This window comes from Procambarus clarkii, chromosome 81 (assembly GCF_040958095.1).
Source record: "Procambarus clarkii isolate CNS0578487 chromosome 81, FALCON_Pclarkii_2.0, whole genome shotgun sequence".
NCBI classification, from domain to species: Eukaryota; Metazoa; Arthropoda; class Malacostraca; order Decapoda; family Cambaridae; genus Procambarus; species Procambarus clarkii.
Genome location: NC_091230.1, coordinates 25197429 through 25223272, shown reverse-complemented (window position 1 = coordinate 25223272; position 25844 = coordinate 25197429). Strand labels below are relative to the sequence as shown.

General features: G+C 51.3%; 2 protein-coding genes across 2 annotated transcripts in view; both read right to left on the bottom strand.

The window, feature by feature from the left end:
- The window catches only part of LOC123751376 (mucin-4-like), a 52934-nt gene extending 32367 nt beyond the window's left edge, over positions 1-20567 (bottom strand). Inside the window, exons 1-5 of the mRNA XM_069315580.1 lie at positions 20172-20567; positions 19822-19979; positions 12416-12644; positions 5502-5654; positions 672-4465 (exon numbers count right to left, since the gene is read on the bottom strand). Of these exons, the coding sequence (XP_069171681.1) occupies positions 672-4465; positions 5502-5654; positions 12416-12644; positions 19822-19979; positions 20172-20567 (4730 nt within the window). The remainder of the gene's footprint in view (positions 1-671; positions 4466-5501; positions 5655-12415; positions 12645-19821; positions 19980-20171) is intronic.
- An 872-nt stretch (positions 20568-21439) lies between these two features.
- The window catches only part of LOC123753055 (uncharacterized), a 37130-nt gene continuing 32725 nt past the window's right edge, over positions 21440-25844 (bottom strand). Inside the window, exon 5 of the mRNA XM_069315579.1 lies at positions 21440-21879. Coding sequence (XP_069171680.1) covers positions 21440-21879 — 440 coding nt within the window. The remainder of the gene's footprint in view (positions 21880-25844) is intronic.

The window sequence follows — 25844 nt, the reverse complement described above, 5'->3', positions numbered from 1 at the left end:
TTGGCAGGGGTCTGGCTGGCAGGGGGTGTGGTTGGCAGGGGTCTGGCTGGCAGGGGGTGTGGTTGGTGGGGTGTGGTTCGCAGGGGTCTGACTGGCAGGGGGTGTGGTTGGTAGGGTGTGGTTGGCAGGGGTCTGGCTGGCAGGGGTCTGGCTGGTAGGGGTGTGGTTGGCAGGGGTCTGGTTGGCAGGGGGTGTGGTTGTGGGTGTAGATAGGGTGAGAATGGGGGGAGGGGTGGGGGTGGCTTGTGGGGTTTGTTTGTGGAGGGGTTTGGGGGTGGAGAATGACAAAAGGAGTGTGGATAGGGGGCGGCTGGATGGGAGGGGGGGGGGGGTGAGGGTGGTGGGGTGTGGATGAGAGTGTGGGTGGTGGTGGCTGGCTGGCCCAGAGTGGGGAGGAACCCGCTCTCTCCTCCCCCACCCGTCTCTCCCACCTTCCTGCTCTTCACCCACTTTCTCCCACTAATTCTCTTTCACTCTTCCTCCCCACAACTTTCTCTCCTCTCCGTCACCCCCTCCCTCACTTCCGTCACACCCCTCCCTCGTCTCCGTCACCCCCTCCCTCGTCTCCGTCACATCCTCCGTCACACCCCTCCGTCACCCCCTCCGTCACCCCCTCCCTTCAAGTTTCAGAAGAGAACTTGGTGACTGAGCCCTAATGAAGACATTTTTACCACAGTGGAGGAATTGTACCCTGTGCTGGATGGTTTAGTAACGGGGAGTGTGCTTTTCGGGACCCTGGTGAGCCCGTGACGTTGTGTAACGAGATCTGGACGAGTGTTGCTCTGGACGAGTCGTTGCTCTGGACGAGTCGTTGCTCTGGACGAGTCGTTGCTCTGGACGAGTCGTTGCTCTGGACGAGTCGTTGCTCTGGACGAGTCGTTGCTCTGGACGAGTCGTTGCTCTGGACGAGTCGTTGCTCTGGACGAGTCGTTGCTCTGGACGAGTCGTTGCTCTGGACGAGTCGTTGCTCTGGACGAGTCGTTGCTCTGGACGAGTGTTGCTCTGGACGAGTCGTTGATCTGGACGAGTGTTGATCTGGACGAGTCGTTGATCTGGACGAGTCGTTGATCTGGACGAGTGTTGATCTGGACGAGTCGTTGATCTGGACGAGTGTTGATCTGGACGAGTCGTTGATCTGGACGAGTGTTGATCTGGACGAGTGTTGATCTGGACGAGTCGTTGATCTGGACGAGTGTTGATCTGGACGAGTGTTGATCTGGACGAGTCGTTGATCTGGACGAGTGTTGATCTGGACGAGTGTTGATCTGGACGAGTCGTTGCTCTGGACGAGTCGTTGATCTGGACGAGTGTTGATCTGGACGAGTCGTTGATCTGGACGAGTGTTGATCTGGACGAGTCGTTGATCTGGACGAGTCGTTGCTCTGGACGAGACGTTGATCTGGACGAGTCGTTGATCTGGACGAGTGTTGATCTGGACGAGTGTTGATCTGGACGAGTGTTGATCTGGACGAGTCGTTGATCTGGACGAGTGTTGATCTGGACGAGTGTTGATCTGGACGAGTGTTGATCTGGACGAGTGTTGATCTGGACGAGTCGTTGATCTGGACGAGTGTTGATCTGGACGAGTGTTGATCTGGACGAGTGTTGATCTGGACGAGTCGTTGATCTGGACGAGACGTTGATCTGGACGAGTCGTTGATCTGGACGAGTGTTGATCTGGACGAGTGTTGATCTGGACGAGTGTTGATCTGGACGAGTCGTTGATCTGGACGAGTGTTGATCTGGACGAGTGTTGATCTGGACGAGTGTTGATCTGGACGAGTGTTGATCTGGACGAGTCGTTGATCTGGACGAGTGTTGATCTGGACGAGTGTTGATCTGGACGAGTGTTGATCTGGACGAGTCGTTGATCTGGACGAGACGTTGATCTGGACGAGTCGTTGATCTGGACGAGTCGTTGATCTGGACGAGTCGTTGCTCTGGACGAGACGTTGATCTGGACGAGACGTTGATCTGGACGAGTCGTTGCTCTGGACGAGTCGTTGATCTGGACGAGTCGTTGATCTGGACGAGTGTTGATCTGGACGAGTGTTGATCTGGACGAGTGTTGATCTGGACGAGTCGTTGATCTGGACGAGACGTTGATCTGGACGAGTCGTTGCTCTGGACGAGTCGTTGATCTGGACGAGTCGTTGCTCTGGACGAGACGTTGATCTGGACGAGACGTTGATCTGGACGAGTCGTTGATCTGGACGAGTCGTTGATCTGGACGAGTGTTGATCTGGACGAGTGTTGATCTGGACGAGTCGTTGATCTGGACGAGACGTTGATCTGGACGAGTCGTTGATCTGGACGAGTCGTTGATCTGGACGAGTCGTTGATCTGGACGAGTCGTTGCTCTGGACGAGACGTTGATCTGGACGAGACGTTGATCTGGACGAGTCGTTGATCTGGACGAGTCGTTGATCTGGACGAGTGTTGATCTGGACGAGTGTTGATCTGGACGAGTCGTTGATCTGGACGAGTCGTTGATCTGGACGAGTGTTGATCTGGACGAGTGTTGATCTGGACGAGTCGTTGATCTGGACGAGTCGTTGATCTGGACGAGTGTTGATCTGGACGAGTGTTGATCTGGACGAGTCGTTGATCTGGACGAGACGTTGATCTGGACGAGTCGTTGATCTGGACGAGTCGTTGATCTGGACGAGTCGTTGCTCTGGACGAGACGTTGATCTGGACGAGACGTTGATCTGGACGAGTCGTTGATCTGGACGAGTGTTGATCTGGACGAGTGTTGATCTGGACGAGTCGTTGATCTGGACGAGTCGTTGATCTGGACGAGTCGTTGATCTGGACGAGTGTTGATCTGGACGAGACGTTGATCTGGACGAGTGTTGATCTGGACGAGTGTTGATCTGGACGAGTGTTGATCTGGACGAGTGTTGATCTGGACGAGTGTTGATCTGGACGAGTGTTGATCTGGACGAGTCGTTGATCTGGACGAGTCGTTGATCTGGACGAGTGTTGATCTGGACGAGTGTTGATCTGGACGAGTCGTTGATCTGGACGAGTGTTGATCTGGACGAGTGTTGATCTGGACGAGTGTTGATCTGGACGAGTGTTGATCTGGACGAGTCGTTGATCTGGACGAGTCGTTGATCTGGACGAGTGTTGATCTGGACGAGTGTTGATCTGGACGAGTGTTGATCTGGACGAGTGTTGATCTGGACGAGTCGTTGATCTGGACGAGTCGTTGATCTGGACGAGTGTTGATCTGGACGAGTGTTGATCTGGACGAGTCGTTGATCTGGACGAGTGTTGATCTGGACGAGTGTTGATCTGGACGAGTGTTGATCTGGACGAGTGTTGATCTGGACGAGTCGTTGATCTGGACGAGTCGTTGATCTGGACGAGTGTTGATCTGGACGAGTGTTGATCTGGACGAGTGTTGATCTGGACGAGTGTTGATCTGGACGAGTGTTGATCTGGACGAGTCGTTGATCTGGACGAGTCGTTGATCTGGACGAGTGTTGATCTGGACGAGTCGTTGATCTGGACGAGACGTTGATCTGGACGAGTCGTTGATCTGGACGAGTCGTTGATCTGGACGAGTGTTGATCTGGACGAGTGTTGATCTGGACGAGTGTTGATCTGGACGAGTGTTGATCTGGACGAGTCGTTGATCTGGACGAGTCGTTGATCTGGACGAGTGTTGATCTGGACGAGTGTTGATCTGGACGAGTGTTGATCTGGACGAGTCGTTGATCTGGACGAGTCGTTGATCTGGACGAGACGTTGATCTGGACGAGTGTTGCTCTGGACGAGTCGTTGATCTGGACGAGTCGTTGATCTGGACGAGACGTTGATCTGGACGAGTGTTGATCTGGACGAGTGTTGATCTGGACGAGTGTTGATCTGGACGAGTGTTGATCTGGACGAGTGTTGATCTGGACGAGTGTTGATCTGGACGAGTGTTGATCTGGACGAGTGTTGATCTGGACGAGTCGTTGATCTGGACGAGTCGTTGATCTGGACGAGTCGTTGATCTGGACGAGTCGTTGATCTGGACGAGACGTTGATCTGGACGAGTCGTTGATCTGGACGAGTCGTTGATCTGGACGAGACGTTGATCTGGACGAGTCGTTGATCTGGACGAGTCGTTGATCTGGACGAGTCGTTGATCTGGACGAGTCGTTGATCTGGACGAGTCGTTGATCTGGACGAGACGTTGATCTGGACGAGTCGTTGATCTGGACGAGTCGTTGCTCTGGACGAGTCGTTGCTCTGGACGAGTCGTTGCTCTGGACGAGTCGTTGCTCTGGACGAGACGTTGATCTGGACGAGACGTTGATCTGGACGAGTCGTTGATCTGGACGAGTCGTTGCTCTGGACGAGTCGTTGCTCTGGACGAGTCGTTGCTCTGGACGAGTCGTTGATCTGGACGAGTCGTTGCTCTGGACGAGTCGTTGCTCTGGACGAGACGTTGATCTGGACGAGTGTTGATCTGGACGAGTCGTTGCTCTGGACGAGTCGTTGTGTGTAGCCTGTCGTCTTCACCTGCTGGGGGGAGTCCCGCAGCTCATATGTGTGTGTGTGTGTGTGTGTGTGTGTGTGTGTGTGTGTGTGTGTGTGTGTGTGTGTGTGTGTGTGTGTGTGTGTGTGTGTGTGTGTGTGTGTCTGTCTGTCTGTCTGTCTGTCTGTGTGTGTGTGTCTGTGTGTGTGTGTGTGTGTGTGTGTGTGTGTGTGTGTGTGTGTGTGTGTACTGCCGAGACACTCAAACCCAAATGCATTTTTTTCCCCCAGTTTTTGTGCTAGGTTTAAAGTGTTCGTGGATTGACAAAAGTGGAAAATTGTCAGTTTTGTTGGGGCTAATGTTAGATATTCAGAGAGGAGAAGGAGGAATACTTTGATTTTTAATGTCTTTGTATTTGGGAGGTTAACGTGGTATGACGCAGCTCAGGTATTCTGAGTATATTCAGGTATATTGGGGGTCTTCGTTATACTTCGAGGTGGTGGTGGAGGCTTGCAGTTGCTCCTGTGTATGTCGATGGTTTGGGTGTATGTAACCAACCCGTCCTCTTAAAATAACGTCACTTTTGGCTCGTATGCGCACTATGGCCACATTTGGACGTAATTTAAAATGAAATCGACTCACAAAAGTGACGTACTGTTCCGTTTTCTGTTTGAGTCGTCCGGCATACTCGGCCAGCTTAGAAAAGGATTCCACATGTTGTGATTACGCGGTGCCTGGAATGACCTTTGTGACGGAGTGGCGTCTAAACTGTCGAGGAGTGGACGACTGGCCGCAGGTGGTCCCTGTGCCAGGTGGTCGTCCAGCAGTAGTGGTGCCGGGTCAGTGCCTGGTGGTCGTCGCTAGCTTTACTCCTCACAGCTCGGTGCATGGTCAACTGTCAACAGTAACATGGTGTGCCTCATGCACAAACATGCATGTACTACACCAGATGAAATAAGGGGGTCAGAAGACATATGATTACATTGTACAAGATGCAGTCCGCGTGGTGCAGTGGTAAAACACTCACCCTGAGCAGCAGCAGACATGCTGAAGACAAAACAGCTTGGGTCTGGCATTCCCCCAAGAGCGTGAGGCAGCGGCTGATGCAGCTAGAGCCAACATTGACAACATTACAGCAGAAAAAGCGCTGATAAAACTGGATTTCAAAAAGGCTTTCAATCTGGTGAGAAGGGATGCAGTACTCAGTGCGGTTCATCGCCTTTTTCCTTCCCTCTACCCGTTTGTACACTCTTGTTACAGCAAGGACCTAACTCTGCTATTCCGGGAAAATGGGATTGAATCACAAGGTGTCCAACAGGGTGATCCCCTTGCTCCTTTTTTTTCCTGCTTAGTCATCAAGGAAGTCACTGATAACCTGTCCAGTGAGCTCAATATTTGGTTTTTGGACTTTACTCTAGAAGAGCCCAAAAACCAAACTCTACTCTACTCTGATCAAATAGAGTAAAGTAGATCAAACTCTATTCTGATCAAACTCTACTCAAACAGAGTCTACTCTACTCTGATGGTACTCTAGCCGGCTTAATCCCAGACTCCCTCCTGGGAGATATAAGAATAATTCAGAAGCAAGGAGCAAGTCTAGGCCTCACCCTGAACTCTTCCAAGTGCGAAATAACCTCCATCAACCAGCACATAATAGAACCAATAAAGGTTGTTTTGCCTAATATCCATATAACCAACCCTGAGGACAGCACACTCCTAGGTGCTCCTCTTGGAGGGAAGGCCATCGACGAGGTCCATAGTAAGAAGATCACTGACCTGAAGAGGATGGATGAGAGGATTGAAGACATTGATGCTAATGATGCACTTTACCTCATCACCAGATCCTCCGCCGGGGATCGAACGTGGAACCTCAGGACTATGAATCCGAAGCGCTGTCCACTCACCTGTCAGGCTCCTATCTTGAGGTTATCTTGAGATGATTTCGGAGCTTTAGTGTCCCCGCGGCCCGATCCTCGACCAGACCTCCACCACCAGGAAGCAGCCCATGACAGCTGACTAACACCCAGGTACCTATTTTACTGCTAGGTAGCAGGGGCATAGGGTGAAAGAAACTCTGCCCAATGTTTCTCGCCGGCGCCTGGGATCGAACCCAGGACCACAGGATCACAAGTCCAGCGTGCTGTCCGCTCGGCCGACCGGCTCTCGTCAGGTCAGGCCTTTGAGACACTTGGTGCCTGGGGGTAAAAGTGCCACAAGTTTTGTGAAGGAGCCGGGTTCTAAGGTAATTGAAACAACTAGAGACCCTAGAGCCGCCAGTTTCCTCTTTCAGCGCCTTAGTGTGGCGATCCAGAGAGGAAATGCTCACTGCATCCATGGTTCCTGCCCGCCATCTGAGGAGCTGGAGGAACTCGACAACCTGTGACAAGTAGCCTTGTACCTTACATGTAACCAATGTTGTAAACCTTTTTGTGTAATGAAGTTTTAAATAAAATAAAATGACAAAATACAATATATATATATATATATATATATATATATATATATATATATATATATATATATATATATATATATGTATATATATATATATATATATATATATATATATATATATATATATATATATATATATATATATATATATATATATATAATATAGTACTGTGTGAGTGTGTGTAATTGTTGTACGTCCAATATCCTTTTCACATTAATTGAAGTTAGGTTTATGTCCTCTCGTCAGCCAAGACATTTATAATTATTGGAGGAGCCGTGAGGGAGGAGGTTGGCGCCTCCCCATAGTCAATAGAGCACTAATGTGAAGTGGGACGCCACGAAACCTTAGACGCTTGTCACTCAAGATAACGCTAGATACGTCACCAGGGTAAATACAGGTGTGAGGACCCGGCGATGGCGACACACTAGGATTATTGGTGGCTGGGGGAGAGGGAGAGAGACAGACAGACAGAGACAGAGAGGGAGGACGGGACAATTGCGCGAGGCACCTGTGGTCGCATAAGTATATTAGAAAGAACAGGGCCGTATTGATCACCAGCACAGGACACCCGGCCACCACCACTACCACCATCACTGCAACCACCACCATCACCGTTGCCACCACCACCACTGCTAACATCACCACTGCCACCACCACCACTCCCACCACCACTCCCACCACCATGTACTCAGATTGAGGAAACGAGGGAGAGCGCTCACAGAAAATGACAGTGAGGTATGTGAGGAACTCAACGATAGATTTCAGGTGTTTACATTTCAACCAGCGGGGACACCAAGATTACAAGATGAAAGGCCGGGGTGGGTGGGGGGGGGGAATTAGGATGACATTGTAATTGCTGTGGAAGAGGTGAAAAAAAAAATCCTGGTGGGAACTAGACGTGACTAAAGCAATGGAACCAAACCTAAACTCACCATGGCTGCTGAAGGACGCTGCAGAAATACTTTTGTCACCTTTTGTCTAAAATTCTTAATAAAAGGCTTGAGACAGGAAACCCCTCAGATGTCTGGAAATGGGCAAATGTAGTCCCAGTATTAAAAATAAGAGGATAGAAAGTAGACACAATACTACAGATCAGTGCCATTGACAAGTATTCCTTGTAAAGTACTTTGAGCACTTGGAGAAAGTAATCAAGTCCAGAATGGCGGAGCATCTTGACAGGATCGACTTTGTGACAACAAAAATCAGCATGGATTTACAGATGGAAAGTCGTGCCTGATAAACTTCATTTACTTTTATGAAAAGGTTACTAAAAATAAGACTGGAAAAGGAAGTCTGAGGAGACTATTTTTCAAGATTGTCAAAAAGCATTTGACACCGTTAGACTGTTGTACAAGGTGGAGGAGCAGACCGGGATAACTGGGAAAACACTGAAATGGGTAACCTGATTGATACCTGGTTGATACCTGGTTGATGGGGTTCTGGGAGTTCTTCTACTCCCCAAGCCCGGCCCGCGGCCAGGCTTGACTTGTGAGAGTTTGGTCCACCAGGCTGTTGCTTGGAGCGGCCCGCAGGCCCACATACCCACCACAGCCAGGTTGGTCCGGCACTCCTTGGAGGAATAAATCTAGTTTCCTCTTGAAAATGGGTAAGGGAGTACCTGAAGAACAGAAAACAAAGAGTCACAGTCAGAGAGAAGGATTTTTAATTTTTTTAATTTTGCCCCGAGGGGCGAGTTTATTGGGCAGCGCCTATCATCTTGTGAGTGGACACACCGCCATAGTAGCATGTACAACACTCCCCAATAGGAAGAAAACCCGCTTCAAGCTGGAGGAATGTATCAAGTGGGGTTCTCCAAGGCTTGATGCAGGGATCACTGCAGTTCCTAATTAATTAATTAATGTATGTGGGCGACCTACCCGAGAGAACGAGCTCATGCTGCCAATGGTAGTAGAGGACATGAAGCTGATCAGTAATGTGAAAATAGAGGAGGATTGTAGGAAGTTACAGGGCCTTAACAAACTCCAGAAGTGGTGAAGTGGTTGCCGGAATACAATCACAACGAGTGAAGGTGATGAAGATGGAGAAGAGAGAGAGAGGAGACCATAAGGTACGTACATCATAAGGGGAAAACAACCACAGGAATCGGAAAGAGAGAAAGATTTAGGAGTGAATATAATTCCACCTCTACCACCTGAGGCACACATAAACAGGATAACATCAGCAGCATAAAGGACACTGGGAAATATAACAATATCATTTTGAAACTTAAATCAGGACTCCTTCAAGCAATCTACACAACATTTGTCAGACCAATACTGGAATATGCAGCGCCGGCTTGGAACCCGCACCTTGTAAATCATTACGCCCAAACTTAAAAGTACAAATGCTAGCAACAAAATGGGTCCAGAGTTAAGAGGGTTAAGCTATAAGAATAGGTTTATGAAACTAAATCTCAGAACCCTAGAGGACAGGAGAAACCGTGGAGATATGATCGCAACATATAAGATACTTAGATGGATAGATAAGGTGGACTAGACTCTTGAAATTGAGAGAATCACCATTAGGACCGCCACTTACACGACCACCACCCATAAGAGTACCACCACAACCACCACCCCTAACAACACCACCATCAGCACCATCACCATAGCCTGTATTTACCAAAGAGCGACTTCACCATCACTGCCACTGTAGCGGGAGAACTGACAATACGAAGGATTCTGCATAATTGTATAAATGTAGATATTCAAAATCTGCTCCACGCAATGGTAATCCATATGTATTATTGGCATTATGAATGGTTAGAGTTATGGTTGTGTGCGTGTGTGTGTGTGCGTGTGTGTGTGTGTGTGTGTGTGTGTTTTAGAAAGAAATGTTTGTAATAGATATGAGAGGAAAATAGGTCGGGCATCAGTACAATATACACCGACGGTTAGAAAGGCGGGGTCCAAGAGCTAACAGCTCGATCCTGCAGGCATAAATAGTATAGTAAATATAAATAGTAAACACACACCCACACACCACGCAGTGGAGGTACGACGTGTCGGCGGTCACTAAGTCTGCGTTAGGCTCTATTGCTCAACTGAAGTGGGAAATCAGATGGAGATATGGGTCTATAGAGAGTCCAGGACTTTCCTACGTAAGGACGTGCCCTGGGAGAGTGTCCTGGAAGAGCCAGGACTTCCCTACGTAAGGACGTGCCCTGGGAGAGTGTCCTGGAAGATCCAGGACTTCCCTACGTAAGGACGTGCCCTGGGAGAGTGTCCTGGAAGGGCCAGGACTTCCCTACGTAAGGACGTGCCCTGGGAGAGTGTCCTGGAAGATCCAGGACTTCCCTACGTAAGGACGTGCCCTGGGAGAGTGTCCTGGAAGGGCCAGGACTTCCCTACGTAAGGACGTGCCCTGGGAGAGTGTCCTGGAAGAGCTAGGGGCCAGATTCACGAAAGCACTTACGCAAATACTTACGAACGTGTACATCTTTCCTCAATCTTTGACGGCTTTGGTTACATTTATTAAACAGTTTACAAGCATGAAAACTTGCCAATCAACTGATGTTATTGTTATAAACAGCCTCCTGGTGCTTCGGAGCTCATTAACTGTTTAATAATTGTAAACAAAGCCGCCAAAGATTGAGAAAAGATGTTCAGGTTCGTAAGTGCTTGCGTAAGTCCTTTCATGAATCTGGCTCCAGGACTTCCCAACAGGACGCCCTCGTGGAGGGTGAACTGAAAGTGACCATGTACCAGAGAGACACACAGAGGCCAAACAGCGACTCGTCGTCTTCAGGGGAGTAGGTGACGCCACAGCGGAGGCAGTGACCGACGGTGACAATGTGAAGGAAAACAAGGACAGTGTAATACCCACAATAGTGTCTCAACACCAGCGAATCGTTTGTTCTTTGTCATCCGCTGGAACGCAACTTACTGACTCAGCCGCGAGAAAGACATCCCGGTCAGGGTAGGACTCGTCCCGTGGCTTAGAGTCCACCCGCCGGCGGACTCCTGGGATACTTTACCTAATTACCTACTTTCCTTTCTTGGAGCGCGTGGGTAATACACAGTGATATTGGAAACCTGTGATCACTTTGGTCGCTTCGTAATACTCGCCAGACAAATGGAACTTCTTTTTAGCAGCTTTCTGGGTGTAAGTCAGCGGGCTGGGCGACTGATAAGTTTATCACTTATCAGTTTATTATGTATAAGATAACTTGTTTATGATATAAGATTATTATATAATTACACGTGTGTGTGTGTGTACTCACTTATTTGTGCCTGCAGGATCGAGTGTTAGCTCTTGGACCCAGCTCTTCTAGCCATTGGTTGTTTAATGTAATGACTACTGGCCTGTCTCCCTATCATACCTACTTTTAAAGTTGTGAATGGAGTTTCTCTCTACAACCTGCTCCTTTAGGTCATTCCATTAACTCACTAGGGGAGTCACGACCGGGCAGGCAGGTCGGCCGAGCGGACAGCACGCTGGACTTGTGATCCTGTGGTCCCGGGATCGATCCCGGGCGCCGGCGACAAACAATGAGCAGAGTTTCTTTCACCCTATGCCCCTGTTACTTAGCAGTAAAGTAGGTACCTGGGTGTTAGTCAGCTGTCACGGGCTGCTTCCTGGGGGTGGAGGCCTGGTCGAGGACTGGGCCGCGGGGACACTAAAGCCCCGAAATCATCTCAAGATAACCTCATCTCAAGATAACTACCCGCACGCTAAAGGAAAACTTTCTAACATCTCTATGACACACCTGAGTCTCAAGCGTCCATCCGTGCTCCCTTGTTTCGTTGGTATTCATTGTAAGCATTTCCTCTGTTTCCATCCTGTCAATCCCTCTAAGTATTGTAAATCCTTCTAAGTATTTTACCAACCACTTGGGCTGGACGGTAGCGCGACGGTCTCGCTTCATGCAGGTCGGTGTTCAATTCCCGACCATTCAAGTGGCTGAGTGGCTTCCTTTCCCTCAGTTCCATCCCAAATTTTTATCCTGATTCCTTCCCAGTGCTATATAGTGGAAATGGCTTGCCGTTTCCCCTGATAATTTCTTCCCTTCAGTCCTTCAGTCTGTTTTCGTATCTCATCCCTCGTAACACGGGGACGAGTCTCGTTGCAAACTTCTGCATTTTTTCGAGCTTCTTCATTTTTTTTAAATGGGGGTTCCAGGATGGGTTATCTTGAGATCTTGAGGTTATCTTGAGATGATTTCGGGGCTTTTTTGTGTCCCCGCGGTCCGGTCCTCGACCAGGCCTCCAGCCCCAGGAAGCAGCCCGTGACAGCTGACTAACACCCCAGGTACCTATTTTACTGCTAGGTAACAGGGGCATAGGGTGAAAGAAACTCTGCCCAATGTTTCTCGCCGGCGCCTGGGATCGAACCCAGGACCACAGGATTACAAGTCCAGCGTGCTGTCCGCTCGGCCGAACAGCTCCCGACCAGTATGGGTCGGCATACTCTAAGACTGGCCTCACACAGGCGGTATACTGTGATCTAAAAGCTGCCCTATTCAGGTTTCTGAAGGATGTTCTGACTTTTGCCAGAGTAGAGTATGCGGCTGACGTTATTCTATTTATATGAGACTGTGGAGTTAGGTTTGGTGTTATGTCCACTCTCAGATCCTTTTCTCTAGTCGTTATAGGGAGGCAGTTTCCCTTTATCGTGAATCGGCCTTTAGGTCTTCTGGCTCTTGATCCAATTTCCATCTCCTTACACTTGCTGGTGTTGAACTCTAGCAGCCATTTCTCGGACCAGCTCTGCAACCTGTTCAAGACATCCTAGAGAATCTTACAATCCTCATCTGTCTCAGTCCTCCTCATTAGTTTTGCATCATCTGCAGACATTGACATATAAGACTCAACTCCTGCAGTCAAGTCGCCTCGCCCCCTCACTGTTACTCTCTGACACCTGTCTGTTAGGTAATTCCTTACCCAGGTTAATCCGTTGCCGCCTACTCCAGCCTGCCTCTCAAGTTTGTTCAGTAACCTCCTATGTGGTACTGTATCAAAGGCTTTTTGGCAGTCAAGAAATATGCATTCAATATTTAAAATATTCTAAACATCAACATTTAGACGTTTCTCATGAGGGGCTGTTACCTCATCTAGCTCCGGGAGCTGCAGGCGAGGAGTCACAATAACGTGGCTGAAGTATGTTGACCAGACCACACACTAGAAGGTGAAGGGACGACGACGTTTCGGTCCGTCCTGGACCATTCTCAAGTCGATTGTGAATGGTTCAGGACGGACCGAAACGTCGTCGTCCCTTCACCTCCGGGAGCTGTTCAGGCTGAGTAGTGCACACTCCATGGAAGCTGGCACTCACCTCCTCATAAATGTCCTTATTATTTTCTGTATACTGGCCTCTGCCCTTGTTCGTAACCTGGTTACCTGTTGACGACGACGTTTGGTCATTCACTGGTTATCTTGAGACTATCTTGAGATGATTTCGGGGCTTTAGTGTCCCCGCGGCCCGGTCCTCGACCAGGCCTCCACCCCCAGGAAGCAGCCCGTGACAGCTGACTAACTCCCAGGTACCTATTTTACTGCTAGGTAACAGGGGCATAGGGTGGAAGAAACTCTGCCCATTGTTTCTCGCCGGCGCCTGGGATTGAACCCGGGACCACAGGATCACAAGTCCAGCGTGCTGTCCGCTCGGCCGACCGGCTCCGACCGGTTACTTGGTCATTTTCCTTCTTATATGGTCATGAATGAGTTTCAGTTGTCACTTTGTTACGAAGACAATATCATTTTCATAGTTTCCTTCTGCAATTCTTCTTATGTTTATATGGTCACTCCTGAACCTGTGGCATCTATGGTGGCTTTGCCTTGCTGTTCTTTGTCGTCTGAACCCTGGAAACACAAACCGAAACTGTCTCTATTTTCCGCTTGTTACAACTTGTAATAAAGTTGTTACATCTTGGCTTAACGTGTTTGTGACGTATTAGAACGTTGTCACAACTTGCTATATTGGTTGTTATAACTGGTTAGGAGGTGTTAAAACTTGTTCGAACGTTGTACCAACGTCGTAGTTTCGGTGTGTGTTTGGCGGGTATTTCCTCCACTCCCTCCTGCTGTTTGATTTGGTCTCCTGGCGCTGTCTGTTGAACCATGGGTTGATCTGTGTGTGTGTGTGTGTGTGTGTGTGTGTGTGTGTGTGTGTGTGTGTGTGTGTGTGTGTGTGTGTGTGTGTGTGTGTGTGTGTGTGTGTGTGTGTGTGTGTGTGTGTGTGTGTGTGTGTGTGTGTGTGTGTGTGTGTATGTGTGTGTGTGTGTGTGTGTATTTACTATTTGTATTTACTATTTGTGTCTGCTGAATCGAGCTATTAGCTCTTGGACCCCGCCTTTTTAACCAATCTATTTTTACTCTGTTATATCTACTACATATATATGTCTTTCTAACACACGCACCTCTGTGTGTGTGTGTGTGTGTGTGTGTGTGTGTGTGTGTGTGTGTGTGTGTGTGTGTGTGTGTGTGTGTGTGTGTGTGTGTGTGTGTGTATTCAACTAGTTGTGTTTGTGGGGGTTGAGCTTTGCTCTTTTGGCCCGCCTCTCAACTGTCAATCAACTACTTTATTTTCCACACCACACACACACACACACACACATCAGGAAGCAGCCCGTGACAGCTGACTAACTCCCAGGTACCTATTTACTGCTAGGTAACAGGGGCATTCAGGGTGAAAGAAACTGTGTGTGTGTATGTGTGTACTTACCTATTTGTGCCTACAGGATCGAGCATTGACTCTTGGTGTGTGTGTGTGTGTGTGTGTGTGTGTGTGTGTGTGTGTGTGTGTGTGTGTGTGTGTGTGTGTGCGTGTGTGTGTGTAACAGACAAGAGGAGTCAGTGTGATAAATGATGCACAGAAACGAATCTTTCAGATCACGAAACCGAAGAGTTTAGCGAAGGTCACAGAATTACTCACAACACGTGAAAATAATACCCCATTACTCATACCTTGAGGCTACCTTGAGGTGCTTCCGGGGCTTAGTGTCCCCGCGGCCCGGTCGTCGACCAGGCCTCCTCCCTAGACATCACCACAGAACTAAGACGAGGAATAAGAAGTGCCTTACAGGCCAAAGGTGACTTAACAACTGTCTCAGGGAGGCTCAGGGGAAGGAATAGGGTAGACTTCATTCTCCAAAACTGCCAAATAATCTCCCCCTGTACTGTCTATCGCAAAACAGATAGACAGGTAGGCCGGACTCACTGGCAAGCTACTGGATTAAGTAAGTGGGGACTGATAGATAGAATTTTTCATCATATCATCACCTCACCTCGTACACATTATAAATTATTCATCATTTCTGTCATCATATCCTTATGCTCCCGTGTGCAGCCTTTGGTAAATATAATGAGTTGAGAGGTGAGGAGGTACCTCACCTCTCAGGTATCTCAAGGTATGTCAAGGAGGGAGGAGGAGGGGGGGAGGGCAGGAGGGGGGGGGGGGGCAGGTTAGCATGGGGGTGAATTACCAGAAAGTTAGAAGGCCGCCATGAGGTCGAACTTATGAGGTGGTAAATAAGACAGGGAGGCAGAGATCGAGGTATACAAGGCCTGTCGAAGGACCAGCCTCCGTCTCGTTGTAATCCCTGGCACGCCGGCAGGGTAGCTATTATCCTTACTAACTAGCAGGAAAACCCGGTGACCAATAGCCGCCTAAGAAGCCTTTATCCAGTCTAGCATGTGAGGTGTAAGCTGTATGGATATACTGGATAAGCAAGCTGGGACCTGCTGCCTGGGTAACAGCTTCTCCCCCGTATCAACCTACCCTGGCTTTGCGCCCTGGTGAGGCCACTCCAGACCAGACCGACAACCAGAGCCCAACTCCATAGTCTCCTGAGACTGATGGATGCCTATTACTACTAGATCCAATAGACTAATAATACTTATTATTATTTACATCTTTTTTTCACAACAATTAATTGAAATTTTGCCTAATCTGAGGAATTCAATTAAGTCTTATTAGAGTGAGGATAATATGTGGACTCCAAGTATAAGGGAGGTAACTAGACTTTAAGGAGAGGTTGAGAGAGGCGAGCAGAGAGACTAGAAGCTAGCTAGCAACACTAGCATGGTGACAGTCGGTCCAGCAGGACTATATAGTTGACAAATAGGAACACTGATAGCAGTTAGGAATGAGAAAGCAGGCTGGGTAGGCAGGCAGGCAGGCAGGCAGGCAGCTCAACAGGCAGGCAGCTCAACAAGCAGGCAGCTCAACAGGCAGGCAGGCAGGCAGCCAGGCAGGCAGCTCAACAGGCAGGCAGGCAGGCAGCTCAACAGGCAGGCAGGCAGGCAGGCAGCTCAACAGGCAGGCAGGCAGCTCAACAGGCAGGCAGGCAGGCAGGCAGGCAGGCAGCTAAACAGGCAGGCAGGCAGGCAGCTCAACAGGCAGGCAGGCAGGCAGACAGGTAGGCAGGCAGGCAGGCAGCTCAACAGGCAGGCAGGCAGGCAGGCAGGCAGACAGACAGGCAGGCAGGCAGGCAGGCAGGCAGGCAGGCAGGCAGCTCAACAGGCAGGCAGGCAGGCAGGCAGCTCAACAGGCAGGCAGGCAGGCAGGCAGGCAGCTCAACAGGCAGGCAGGCAGGCAGCTCAACAGGCAGGCAGGCAGGCAGCCAGGCAGGCAGCTCAACAGTCAGGCAGGCAGCTCAACAGTCAGGCAGGCAGCTCAACAGGCAGGCAGGCAGGCAGGCAGGCAGGCAGACAGGCAGGCAGGCAGGCAGGCAGGCAGGCAGGCAGGCAGGCAGACAGACAGGCAGGCAGGCAGGCAGGCAGGCAGGCAGGATGGCAGGCAGGCAGGCAGACAGGCAGGCAGGCAGGCAGGCAGGATGGCAGGCAGGCAGGCAGGCAGGCAGACAGGCAGGCAGACAGGCAGGCAGGCAGGCAGGATGGCAGGCAGGCAGACAGGCAGGCAGGCAGGCAGGCAGGCAGGCAGGATGGCAGGCAGGCAGACAGGCAGGCAGGCAGACAGGCAGGCAGGCAGGATGGCAGGCAGGATGGCAGACAGGCAGGCGGGCAGGGAGCGAGCCAGCAGTGTGAGGTGTGGCAGTAGTTTTGATAATGCAGCGACTGGGATTGATTTCTCCACACACCTGGTGCTCCGGTCCTCACAACCTCTCACAACTGGCTCCTCATAACCCCCCCCCCCCCACCCAGCACACCTGGTGCTCCGGTCCTCACAACCTCTCACAACTGGCTCCTCATAACCCCTCCCCCCCCCACCCAGCACACCTGGTGCTCCGGTCCTCACAACCTCTCACAACTGGCTCCTCATAACCCCTCCCCCCCCCACCCAGCACACCTGGTGCTCCGGTCCTCACAACCTCTCACAACTGGCTCCTCATAACCCCTCCCCCCCCACCCAGCACACCTGGTGCTCCGGTCCTCACAACCTCTCACAACTGGCTCCTCATAACCCCTCCCCCCCCCCACCCAGCACACCTGGTGCTCCGGTCCTCACAACCTCTCACAACTGGCTCCTCATAACCCCTCCCCCCCCACCCAGCACACCTGGTGCTCCGGTCCTCACAACCTCTCACAACTGGCTCCTCATAACCCCTCCCCCCCCCACCCAGCACACCTGGCCCTCCGGTCCTCACAACCTCTCACAACTGGCTCCTCATAACCCCTCCCCCCCCCCACCCAGCACACCTGGTGCTCCGGTCCTCACAACCTCTCACAACTGGCTCCTCATAACCCCTCCCCCCCCCACCCAGCACACCTGGCCCTCCGGTCCTCACAACCTCTCACAACTGGCTCCTCATAACCCCTCCCCCCCCCACCCAGCACACCTGGTGCTCCGGTCCTCACAACCTCTCACAACTGGCTCCTCATAACCCCTCCCCCCCCCACCCAGCACACCTGGCCCTCCGGTCTTCACAACCTCTCACAACTGGCTCCTCATAACCCCTCCCCCCACCCAGCACACCTGGTGCTCCGGTCCTCACAACCTCTCACAACTGGCTCCTCATAACCCCTCCCTCCCCCAACCCAGCACACCTGGTGCTCCGGTCCTCACAACCTCTCACAACTGGCTCCTCATAACCCCTCCCCCCCCCCACCCAGCACACCTGGCCCTCCGGTCCTCACAACCTCTCACAACTGGCTCCTCATAACCCCTCCCCCCCCCACCCAGCACACCTGGTGCTCCGGTCCTCACAACCTCTCACAACTGGCTTACTCATAACCCCTCCCTTGCTGATTACAACTCTTGCTGATTACAACCCTCGACTGTGTCTCACAACCCTAGACTGTGCCTCACAACCCTAGACTGTGCCTCACAACCCTAGACTGTGTCTCACAACCCTAGACTGTGTCTCACAACCCTAGACTGTGCCTCACAACCCTAGACTGTGTCTCACAACCCTAGACTGTGTCTCACAACCCTCGACTGTGTCTCACAACCCTCGACTGTGTCTCACAACCCTCGACTGTGTCTCACAACCCTCGACTGTGTCTCACAACCCTAGACTGTGTCTCACAACCCTAGACTGTGTCTCACAACCCTCGACTGTGTCTCACAACCCTCGACTGTGTCTCACAACCCTAGACTGTGTCTCACAACCCTAGACGGTGTCTCACAACCCTAGACTGTGCCTCACAACCCTCGACTGTGTCTCACAACCCTAGACTGTGCCTCACAACCCTAGACTGTGCCTCACAACCCTAGACTGTGCCTCAACCCTAGACTGTGTCTCACAACCCTAGACTGTGTCTCACAACCCTAGACTGTGCCTCACAACCCTAGACTGTCCCTAGACTGTGCCTCACAATCCTAGACTGTGTCTCACAACCCTAGACTGTGCCTCACAACCCTAGACTGTGTCTCACAACCCTAGACTGTGCCTCACAACCCTAGACTGTGCCTCACAACCCTAGACTGTGCCTCACAACCCTAGACTGTGTCTCACAACCCTAGACTGTGCCTCACAACCCTAGGCTGTGCCTCACAACCCTAGACTGTGCCTCACAACCCTAGACTGTGCCTCACAACCCTAGACTGTGTCTCACAACCCTAGACTGTGCCTCAGAACCCTAGACTGTGCCTCACAACCCTAGACTGTGTCTCACAACCCTAGACTGTGTCTCACAACCCTAGACTGTGCCTCACAACCCTAGACTGTGCCTCACAACTCTAGACTGTGCCTCACAACCCTAGACTTTGTCTCACAACCCTAGACTGTGCCTCACAACCCTAGACTGTGCCTCACAACCCTAGACTGTGCCTCACAACCCTAGACTGTGCCTCACAACCCTAGACTGTGCCTCACAACCCTAGACTGTGCCTCACAACCCTAGACTGTGCCTCACAACTCTAGACTGTGCCTCACAACCCTAGACTGTGTCTCACAACCCTAGACTGTGCCTCACAACCCTAGACTGTGCCTCACAACCCTAGACTGTGCCTCACAACCCTAGACTGTGCCTCACAACCCTAGACTGTGCCTCACAACTCTAGACTGTGTCTCACAACCCTAGACTGTGCCTCACAACCCTAGACTGTGCCTCACAACCCTAGACTGTGCCTCACAACCCTAGACTGTGCCTCACAACTCTAGACTGTGCCTCACAACCCTAGACTGTGTCTCACAACCCTAGACTGTGCCTCACAACCCTAGACTGTGCCTCACAACCCTAGACTGTGCCTCAGAATCCTAGACTGTGCCTCACAACCCTAGACTGTGCCTCACAACCCTAGACTGTGCCTCACAACCCTAGACTGTGTCTCACAACCCTAGACTGTGTCTCACAACCCTAGACTGTGCCTCACAACCCTAGACTGTGCCTCACAACCCTAGACTGTGCCTCACAACCCTAGACTGTGCCTCACAACACTAGACTGTGCCTCACAACCCTAGACTGTGCCTCAGATCTTTGTCCTCCTCCTTAATAGAGGCAGCGACGCCGTGTGTGACAAAGACTTGCATGTGGCGAGAGACAAAGACCAGCGTCGGCCAGCCAGTCCCTTGTTGGCTGTGGGGGTCTGTGGCTGTCTGTGGCTGCCTGTGGCTGCCTGTGGCGGCCTGTGGCAGTCTGTGGCGGCCTGTGGCGGCCTGTGGCGGTCTGTGGCGGCCTGTGGCGGTCTGTGGCGGCCTGTGGCTGCCTGTGGCAGTCTGTGGCGGCTTGTGGCAGTCTGTGGCGGCCTGTGGCGGCCTGTGGCAGTCTGTGGCGGCCTGTGGCGGCCTGTGGCGGTCTGTGGCGGCCTGTGGCGGCCTGTGGCGGTCTGTGGCGGCCTGTGGCGGTCTGTGGCTGCCTATGGCAGTCTGTGGCGGCCTGTGGCAGTGTGTGTGGCGGCCTGTGGCGGCCTGTGGCAGTCTGTGGCGGCCTGTGGCGGCCTGTGGCAATCTGTGGCGGCCTGTGGCGGCCTGTGGCGGTCTGTGGCGGCCTGTGGCGGCCTGTGGCGGCCTGTGGCGGTCTGTGGCGGTCTGTGGCGGCCTGTGGCGGCCTGTGGCGGCCTGTGGCAGTCTGTGGCGGCCTGTGGCGGCCTGTGGCGGTCTGTGGCGGCCTGTGGCGGCCTGTGGCAGTCTGTGGCGGCCTGTGGCGGCCTGTGGCGGTCTGTGGCGGCCTGTGGCTGCCTGTGGCGGCCTGTGGCAGTCTGTGGCGGCCTGTGACGGCCTGTGGCGGCCTGTGGCGGCCTGTGACGGCCTGTGGCGGCCTGTGGCGGCCTGTGGTGGGCTGAAGATGCTGCCATTTTAGGAGGCCAAACTCTCCACTCTAAATGTTGTAAATAAAAGCATTAGGCAGAGGGAGAGGAAGTAATAAGAGAGCGCCAGCGTGAGTTTGTGACCCCGACGTAGCCATCTCTGACACGGAGCCTGCGACGTACGGAGCCCTTCAAGACGCCGCTCGTCACTCCTCCTTACGCAGGCTCCTTACACGACGCAATGACTTCCGGCCCTGTCTCCCCCCTCACGTGAGGTGCCACTGTCCTAACAATTGTGTTCAGTAGTACGTTCTTGGTCCTGGTAATTTGTGGTGGCTTGGTGTGGTGATTAGTCATCAACCACAATGGTGAGAGTCATCAAAGTGGCGCAGTGGTAAGACACTCGCTCGGCGCTTCGGGAGCGCTTTAGCCTGGGTTCGTATCCTGGCCGGGGGAGGATTGCCCGGATGTTAATCCTTGACTCTATACACGCCTGTGGTAGAGTGTCCAGGTACTCCTGTCAGAGGCGGTGAAGGAGGTAAGTTCCCCTCGTCATGCTAACAATGCTAGGAGCATATAATGATGCCCTTGGCCCCGCTATGCTGGCCGCGGGCAATAATGCTCCGGGAGCATGTGGCGGCGGTGCTCCTGGCCGGATGGGGGCGGCTCCGGCAGCTGAGGAACGCGAAAGAAATACAGTTCAGGAGCGTGTTGACACCGCAAATATGCCATGGCGGGGGTTTTGTTGATTTTGGAAAGGCGTTTAATTAACGTGATTTTTTATGCTAATTGGCTAAATTGGTCGGTAGACGCGAGTCCTCAGCAACACAGAAATGAACTCTGAGGGGATTTTTCACGGTGCTTTTTGTATTGGGGGATTAAATCCAAGAGTTTTTTTGACTGTTTGAGAGCAGTGTTCATCAATTGCCAGGTGGAGACACTCTTTGGTCCGTCACAGTGCCATCACTGGCTGTTTGGTCCGTCACAGTGCCACAACTGGCTGTTTGATCCGTCACAGTGCCATCAATGACTGCTTGGTCCGTCACAGTGCCATCACTGACTGTTTGGTCCGTCACAGTGCCATCACTGACTGTTTGGTCCGTCACAGTGCCATCAATGACTGCTTGGTCCGTCACAGTGCCACCACTGACTGTTTGGTCCGTCACAGTGCCACAACTGGCTGTTTCATCCGTCACAGTGCCACAACTGGCTGTTTCATCCGTCACAGTGCCACCACTGACTGTTTGGTCCGTCACAGTGCCACAACTGGCTGTTTGGTCCGTCACAGTGCCATCACTGACTGTTTGGTCCGTCACAGTGCCATCACTGGCTGTTTGATCCGTCACAGTGCCATCACTGGCTGTTTGATCCGTCACAGTGCCATCACTGACTGCTTAGCCCGTCACAGTGCCAACCACTAACTGCCTGGCCCGTCACAGTGAAGTGCCAGGCAGCAGTGGCGACACAGTACCACCAGCAGACGCTACACACCACCCCAACACCCGGCCGACGCTAAACCACAGCCCGGCAGGATGCACGGGGGTCATTTTCTGCAGTTACCCCGATGTGAGGTCCGCGGCGCCCCCGTGCTCTCGGGAGCGGTGAGGGGCCCACCACCTCCTCCTCTTGCGCCTCCTTGAGACGCCTGTTCCCGCTCTACAGTAGAACACGTTTGTTACCTGGATTATTGAGACGGTGGCGTAGGAACTGGGCGCTTCCCTACACCCCCATGCGGTCGTGTTCACCCGTGACCTGGTTGTTGTGCATGTGTTCATCCTGGAGACAGTGGTGAGAGAGAGAGAGAGAGAGAGAGACAGAGACAGAGAGAGACACTAAGAGAGAAACAGAGAGAGAGACTAAGAAAGAGACAGAAACAGAGACAGTGCTGGGTAGCAGTGTCTCTCTCTCTCTCTCTCTCTCTCTCTCTCTCTCTCTCTCTCTCTCTCTCTCTCTCTTTTCTGCCCAAGCTTAGTCTTTAATAAATTATTGATAGCATGCTCAAATGCTCATGTAGTATTCATGAACTGACCACAGTACGGTACACATTATATTATATATTTATATATATATATATATATATATATATATATATATATATATATATATATATATATATATATATATATATATATATATATATATATATATATATATATCGTACATTGGGTAGTAATTATAAGAATATTATTTTTGAATTAGAATTACACCTGCACAGATTGCTTGATACGATCAAACCCAGTTGATTGACAGTTGAGAGGCAGCACCAAAGAGCCGAAGCTCAACCCCCGCAAGCACAACTAGGTGATTACAAACTGTCCCAGCCTCTGCAAATTGAGCCTCACACTTGACCCTCACTTCCCCCCCCCCCCTCACAATGGGAGTGTGAAGGGGGGGGTTAGTAGCCCTATGAGGAGGCTGTCAATGGGATATTCGAAGATAGGACTTAGTTGAGGATGGTTGGCGTGAGAGAGGTGGACGGGCCTTGGAGACGATGGTGGGAGCCACGAAGAGTAAGCAGCAGCGCCCGAAGGAACTACGGGCTCGCCATAGTCCGTGCTGCTTGGAACTTTTTGTTCCAGCGAGCACTGCAGTTATGGTTGAGGGCGTGGGGGGTGTGGGTGGTGGGTGACACACGACCATGACTGCTAGTGGGCCAGGGAATGCGGGTAACCCACCACCACGACCAGCCGCCGCCTCGCGGGCTTGCTTCATAATATGACGCAATTTGACGTCACACAAACATTACTCGCGAAGAATATTACTCTCAGTAATCACAAATACAAGTGTTTGTATTCACATCCATCATCATCTAATTCACTGACGAAACCGCTACATCTTTCCTCAGGTCATTACGGCGTTTATTTACATGAATTAAACTGCTAATGAGCTCGTTTATAACAATAATAACCTTGGCTTATAAAGCTTCGAAGGTCATCAACTGTTTAATAAATGTAAGCAAAGCCGCCATGGTCGAGGAAAGATCTACAGGTTTCGTAGATTTCGTAGATCTACAGGTTTCGTAGGTTCCAGCGTGGTGAAGGTATAGATGACAAGTTACACCTAAATTCCAGCAGACCTGGCAACATTGTTGAGTGAGTGAGTGAGTGAGTGCGTGAGTGCGTGAGTGAGGGTTCACCAAGAACTGAGTGAGCAGTAGGCGAGCGAGCCTCGTGCTTGGCTTACCCCTCCCCCCCCCCCCCCACCTGACGAGTGTGTGTGTGTGTGTGTGTGTGTGTGTGTGTGTGTGTGTGTGTGTGTGTGTGTGTGTGTGTGTGTGTGTGTGTGTGTGTGTGTGTGTGTGTGTGTGTGCGTGTGTGTGCGTGTGTGTGCGTGTGTGTGTGTGTGTGTGTGTGTGTGTGTGTGTGTGTGTGTGTGTGTGTGTGTGTGTGTGTCCATGTTTTTGTTCCTCATTGTTTATTTGTTCATGGTGTGAGGGCCATCACCATCAACATTATCATTATCACCATTCCAACTGATATGGTGTGTGTGTGCGGGGGGGGGGGTCGTGCCCCCGAAGACAATTAACATTCGAGAAGATTAATAATTAACTTAATCTTTATTCGTTAGTGTTTTATAGCAATCATTACAGTTGTGGTTGAACTGAACAGGTGAACACGTGTACGAAACTTTGGGGCTAACAATTAGAGCAGTGAGACATTATTAACAAAAGATATAACGTAAGTTTAGAACTGTGAGGCTTCCATAGCCTAACTTATACACGAGTTTGTAATCATTTGCATAGCGTGTGAATTACAATTACTAATTACTAACACAGCTTATTTGGTCCCATTTTTTTTTTTTAAGTGACGAATTTTCAGGGAGGACATTACTCCATCTCACCGCACTCTTGCAATCTCTAGCAACTCATCTAGTAAACAGTTTTGTGGCCACACTGAAGAAATAGAATCAGTTTCTCCCTTTGATAGTGAGTTTAGAGCAACGGTTCTAATCGACTTGAGAATGGTCCAGGACGGACCGAAACGTCGTCGTCCCTTCAACTTCTAGTGTGTGGTCTGGTCAACATACTTCAGCCACGTTATTGTGACTCATCGCCTGCAATGGTTCTGTAGTTATCTCAGGAGGACGTAGATGCTGGCCAGTTCTTAGGAATGATAACAAGTACACACATGTTGACTAACAGATGGCGCTGTGTCACGGCAGAAAAACACCTGTAAGACCCACAGATAGACTTACAATTAAGGCACAAAAGTTGTCAGAGTAGATGTTGAAGAGGTAATCATAATTCCACACCTGATAGCATCGCCAATCTCCAGTACATCTTCCACACCTGCGGGCAAGGGTGCAGATGTAGGCGCTGGGGGTGGGAGTGCAGGCCGGGAGATAGGTCCTTGTTGTTTAAGATTCGCTACCTGGAACAAAACGTTCCAAGTAGCACGGGCTATGGTGAGCCCGTGAGTGTAGGTCCTTGCGGCTCGCATAGACATATTTGTATAATTCCCCTCCTCGCAAGACCGGGAATTCCTGTCCAGGAGCTGTCAGTGCCGTCTGTGGTGGTGGTACAGTATTGGGCAGCGTCACTCGTGCTGTGAGTGGACATGTGGCTACAGGGACAGTATTGGGCAGCGTCACTCGTGCTGTGAGTGGACATGTGGCTACAGGGACAGTATTGGGCAGCGTCACTCGTGCTGTGAGTGGACATGTGGCTACAGGGACAGTATTGGGCAGCGTCACTCGTGCTGTGAGTGGACATGTGGCTACAGGGACAGTATTGGGCAGCGTCACTCGTGCTGTGAGTGGACATGTGGCTACAGGGACAGTATTGGGCAGCGTCACTCGTGCTGTGAGTGGACATGTGGCTACAGGGACAGTATTGGGCAGCGTCACTCGTGCTGTGAGTGGACATGTGGCTACAGGGACAGTATTGGGCAGCGTCACTCGTGCTGTGAGTGGACATGTGGCTACAGGGACAGTATTGGGCAGCGTCACTCGTGCTGTGAGTGGACATGTGGCTACAGGGACAGTATTGGGCAGCGTCACTCGTGCTGTGAGTGGACATGTGGCTACAGGGACAGTATTGGGCAGCGTCACTCGTGCTGTGAGTGGACATGTGGCTACAGGGACAGTATTGGGCAGCGTCACTCGTGCTGTGAGTGGACATGTGGCTACAGGGACAGTATTGGGCAGCGTCACTCGTGCTGTGAGTGGACATGTGGCTACAGGGACAGTATTGGGCAGCGTCACTCGTGCTGTGAGTGGACATGTGGCTACAGGGACAGTATTGGGCAGCGTCACTCGTGCTGTGAGTGGACATGTGGCTACAGGGACAGTATTGGGCAGCGTCACTCGTGCTGTGAGTGGACATGT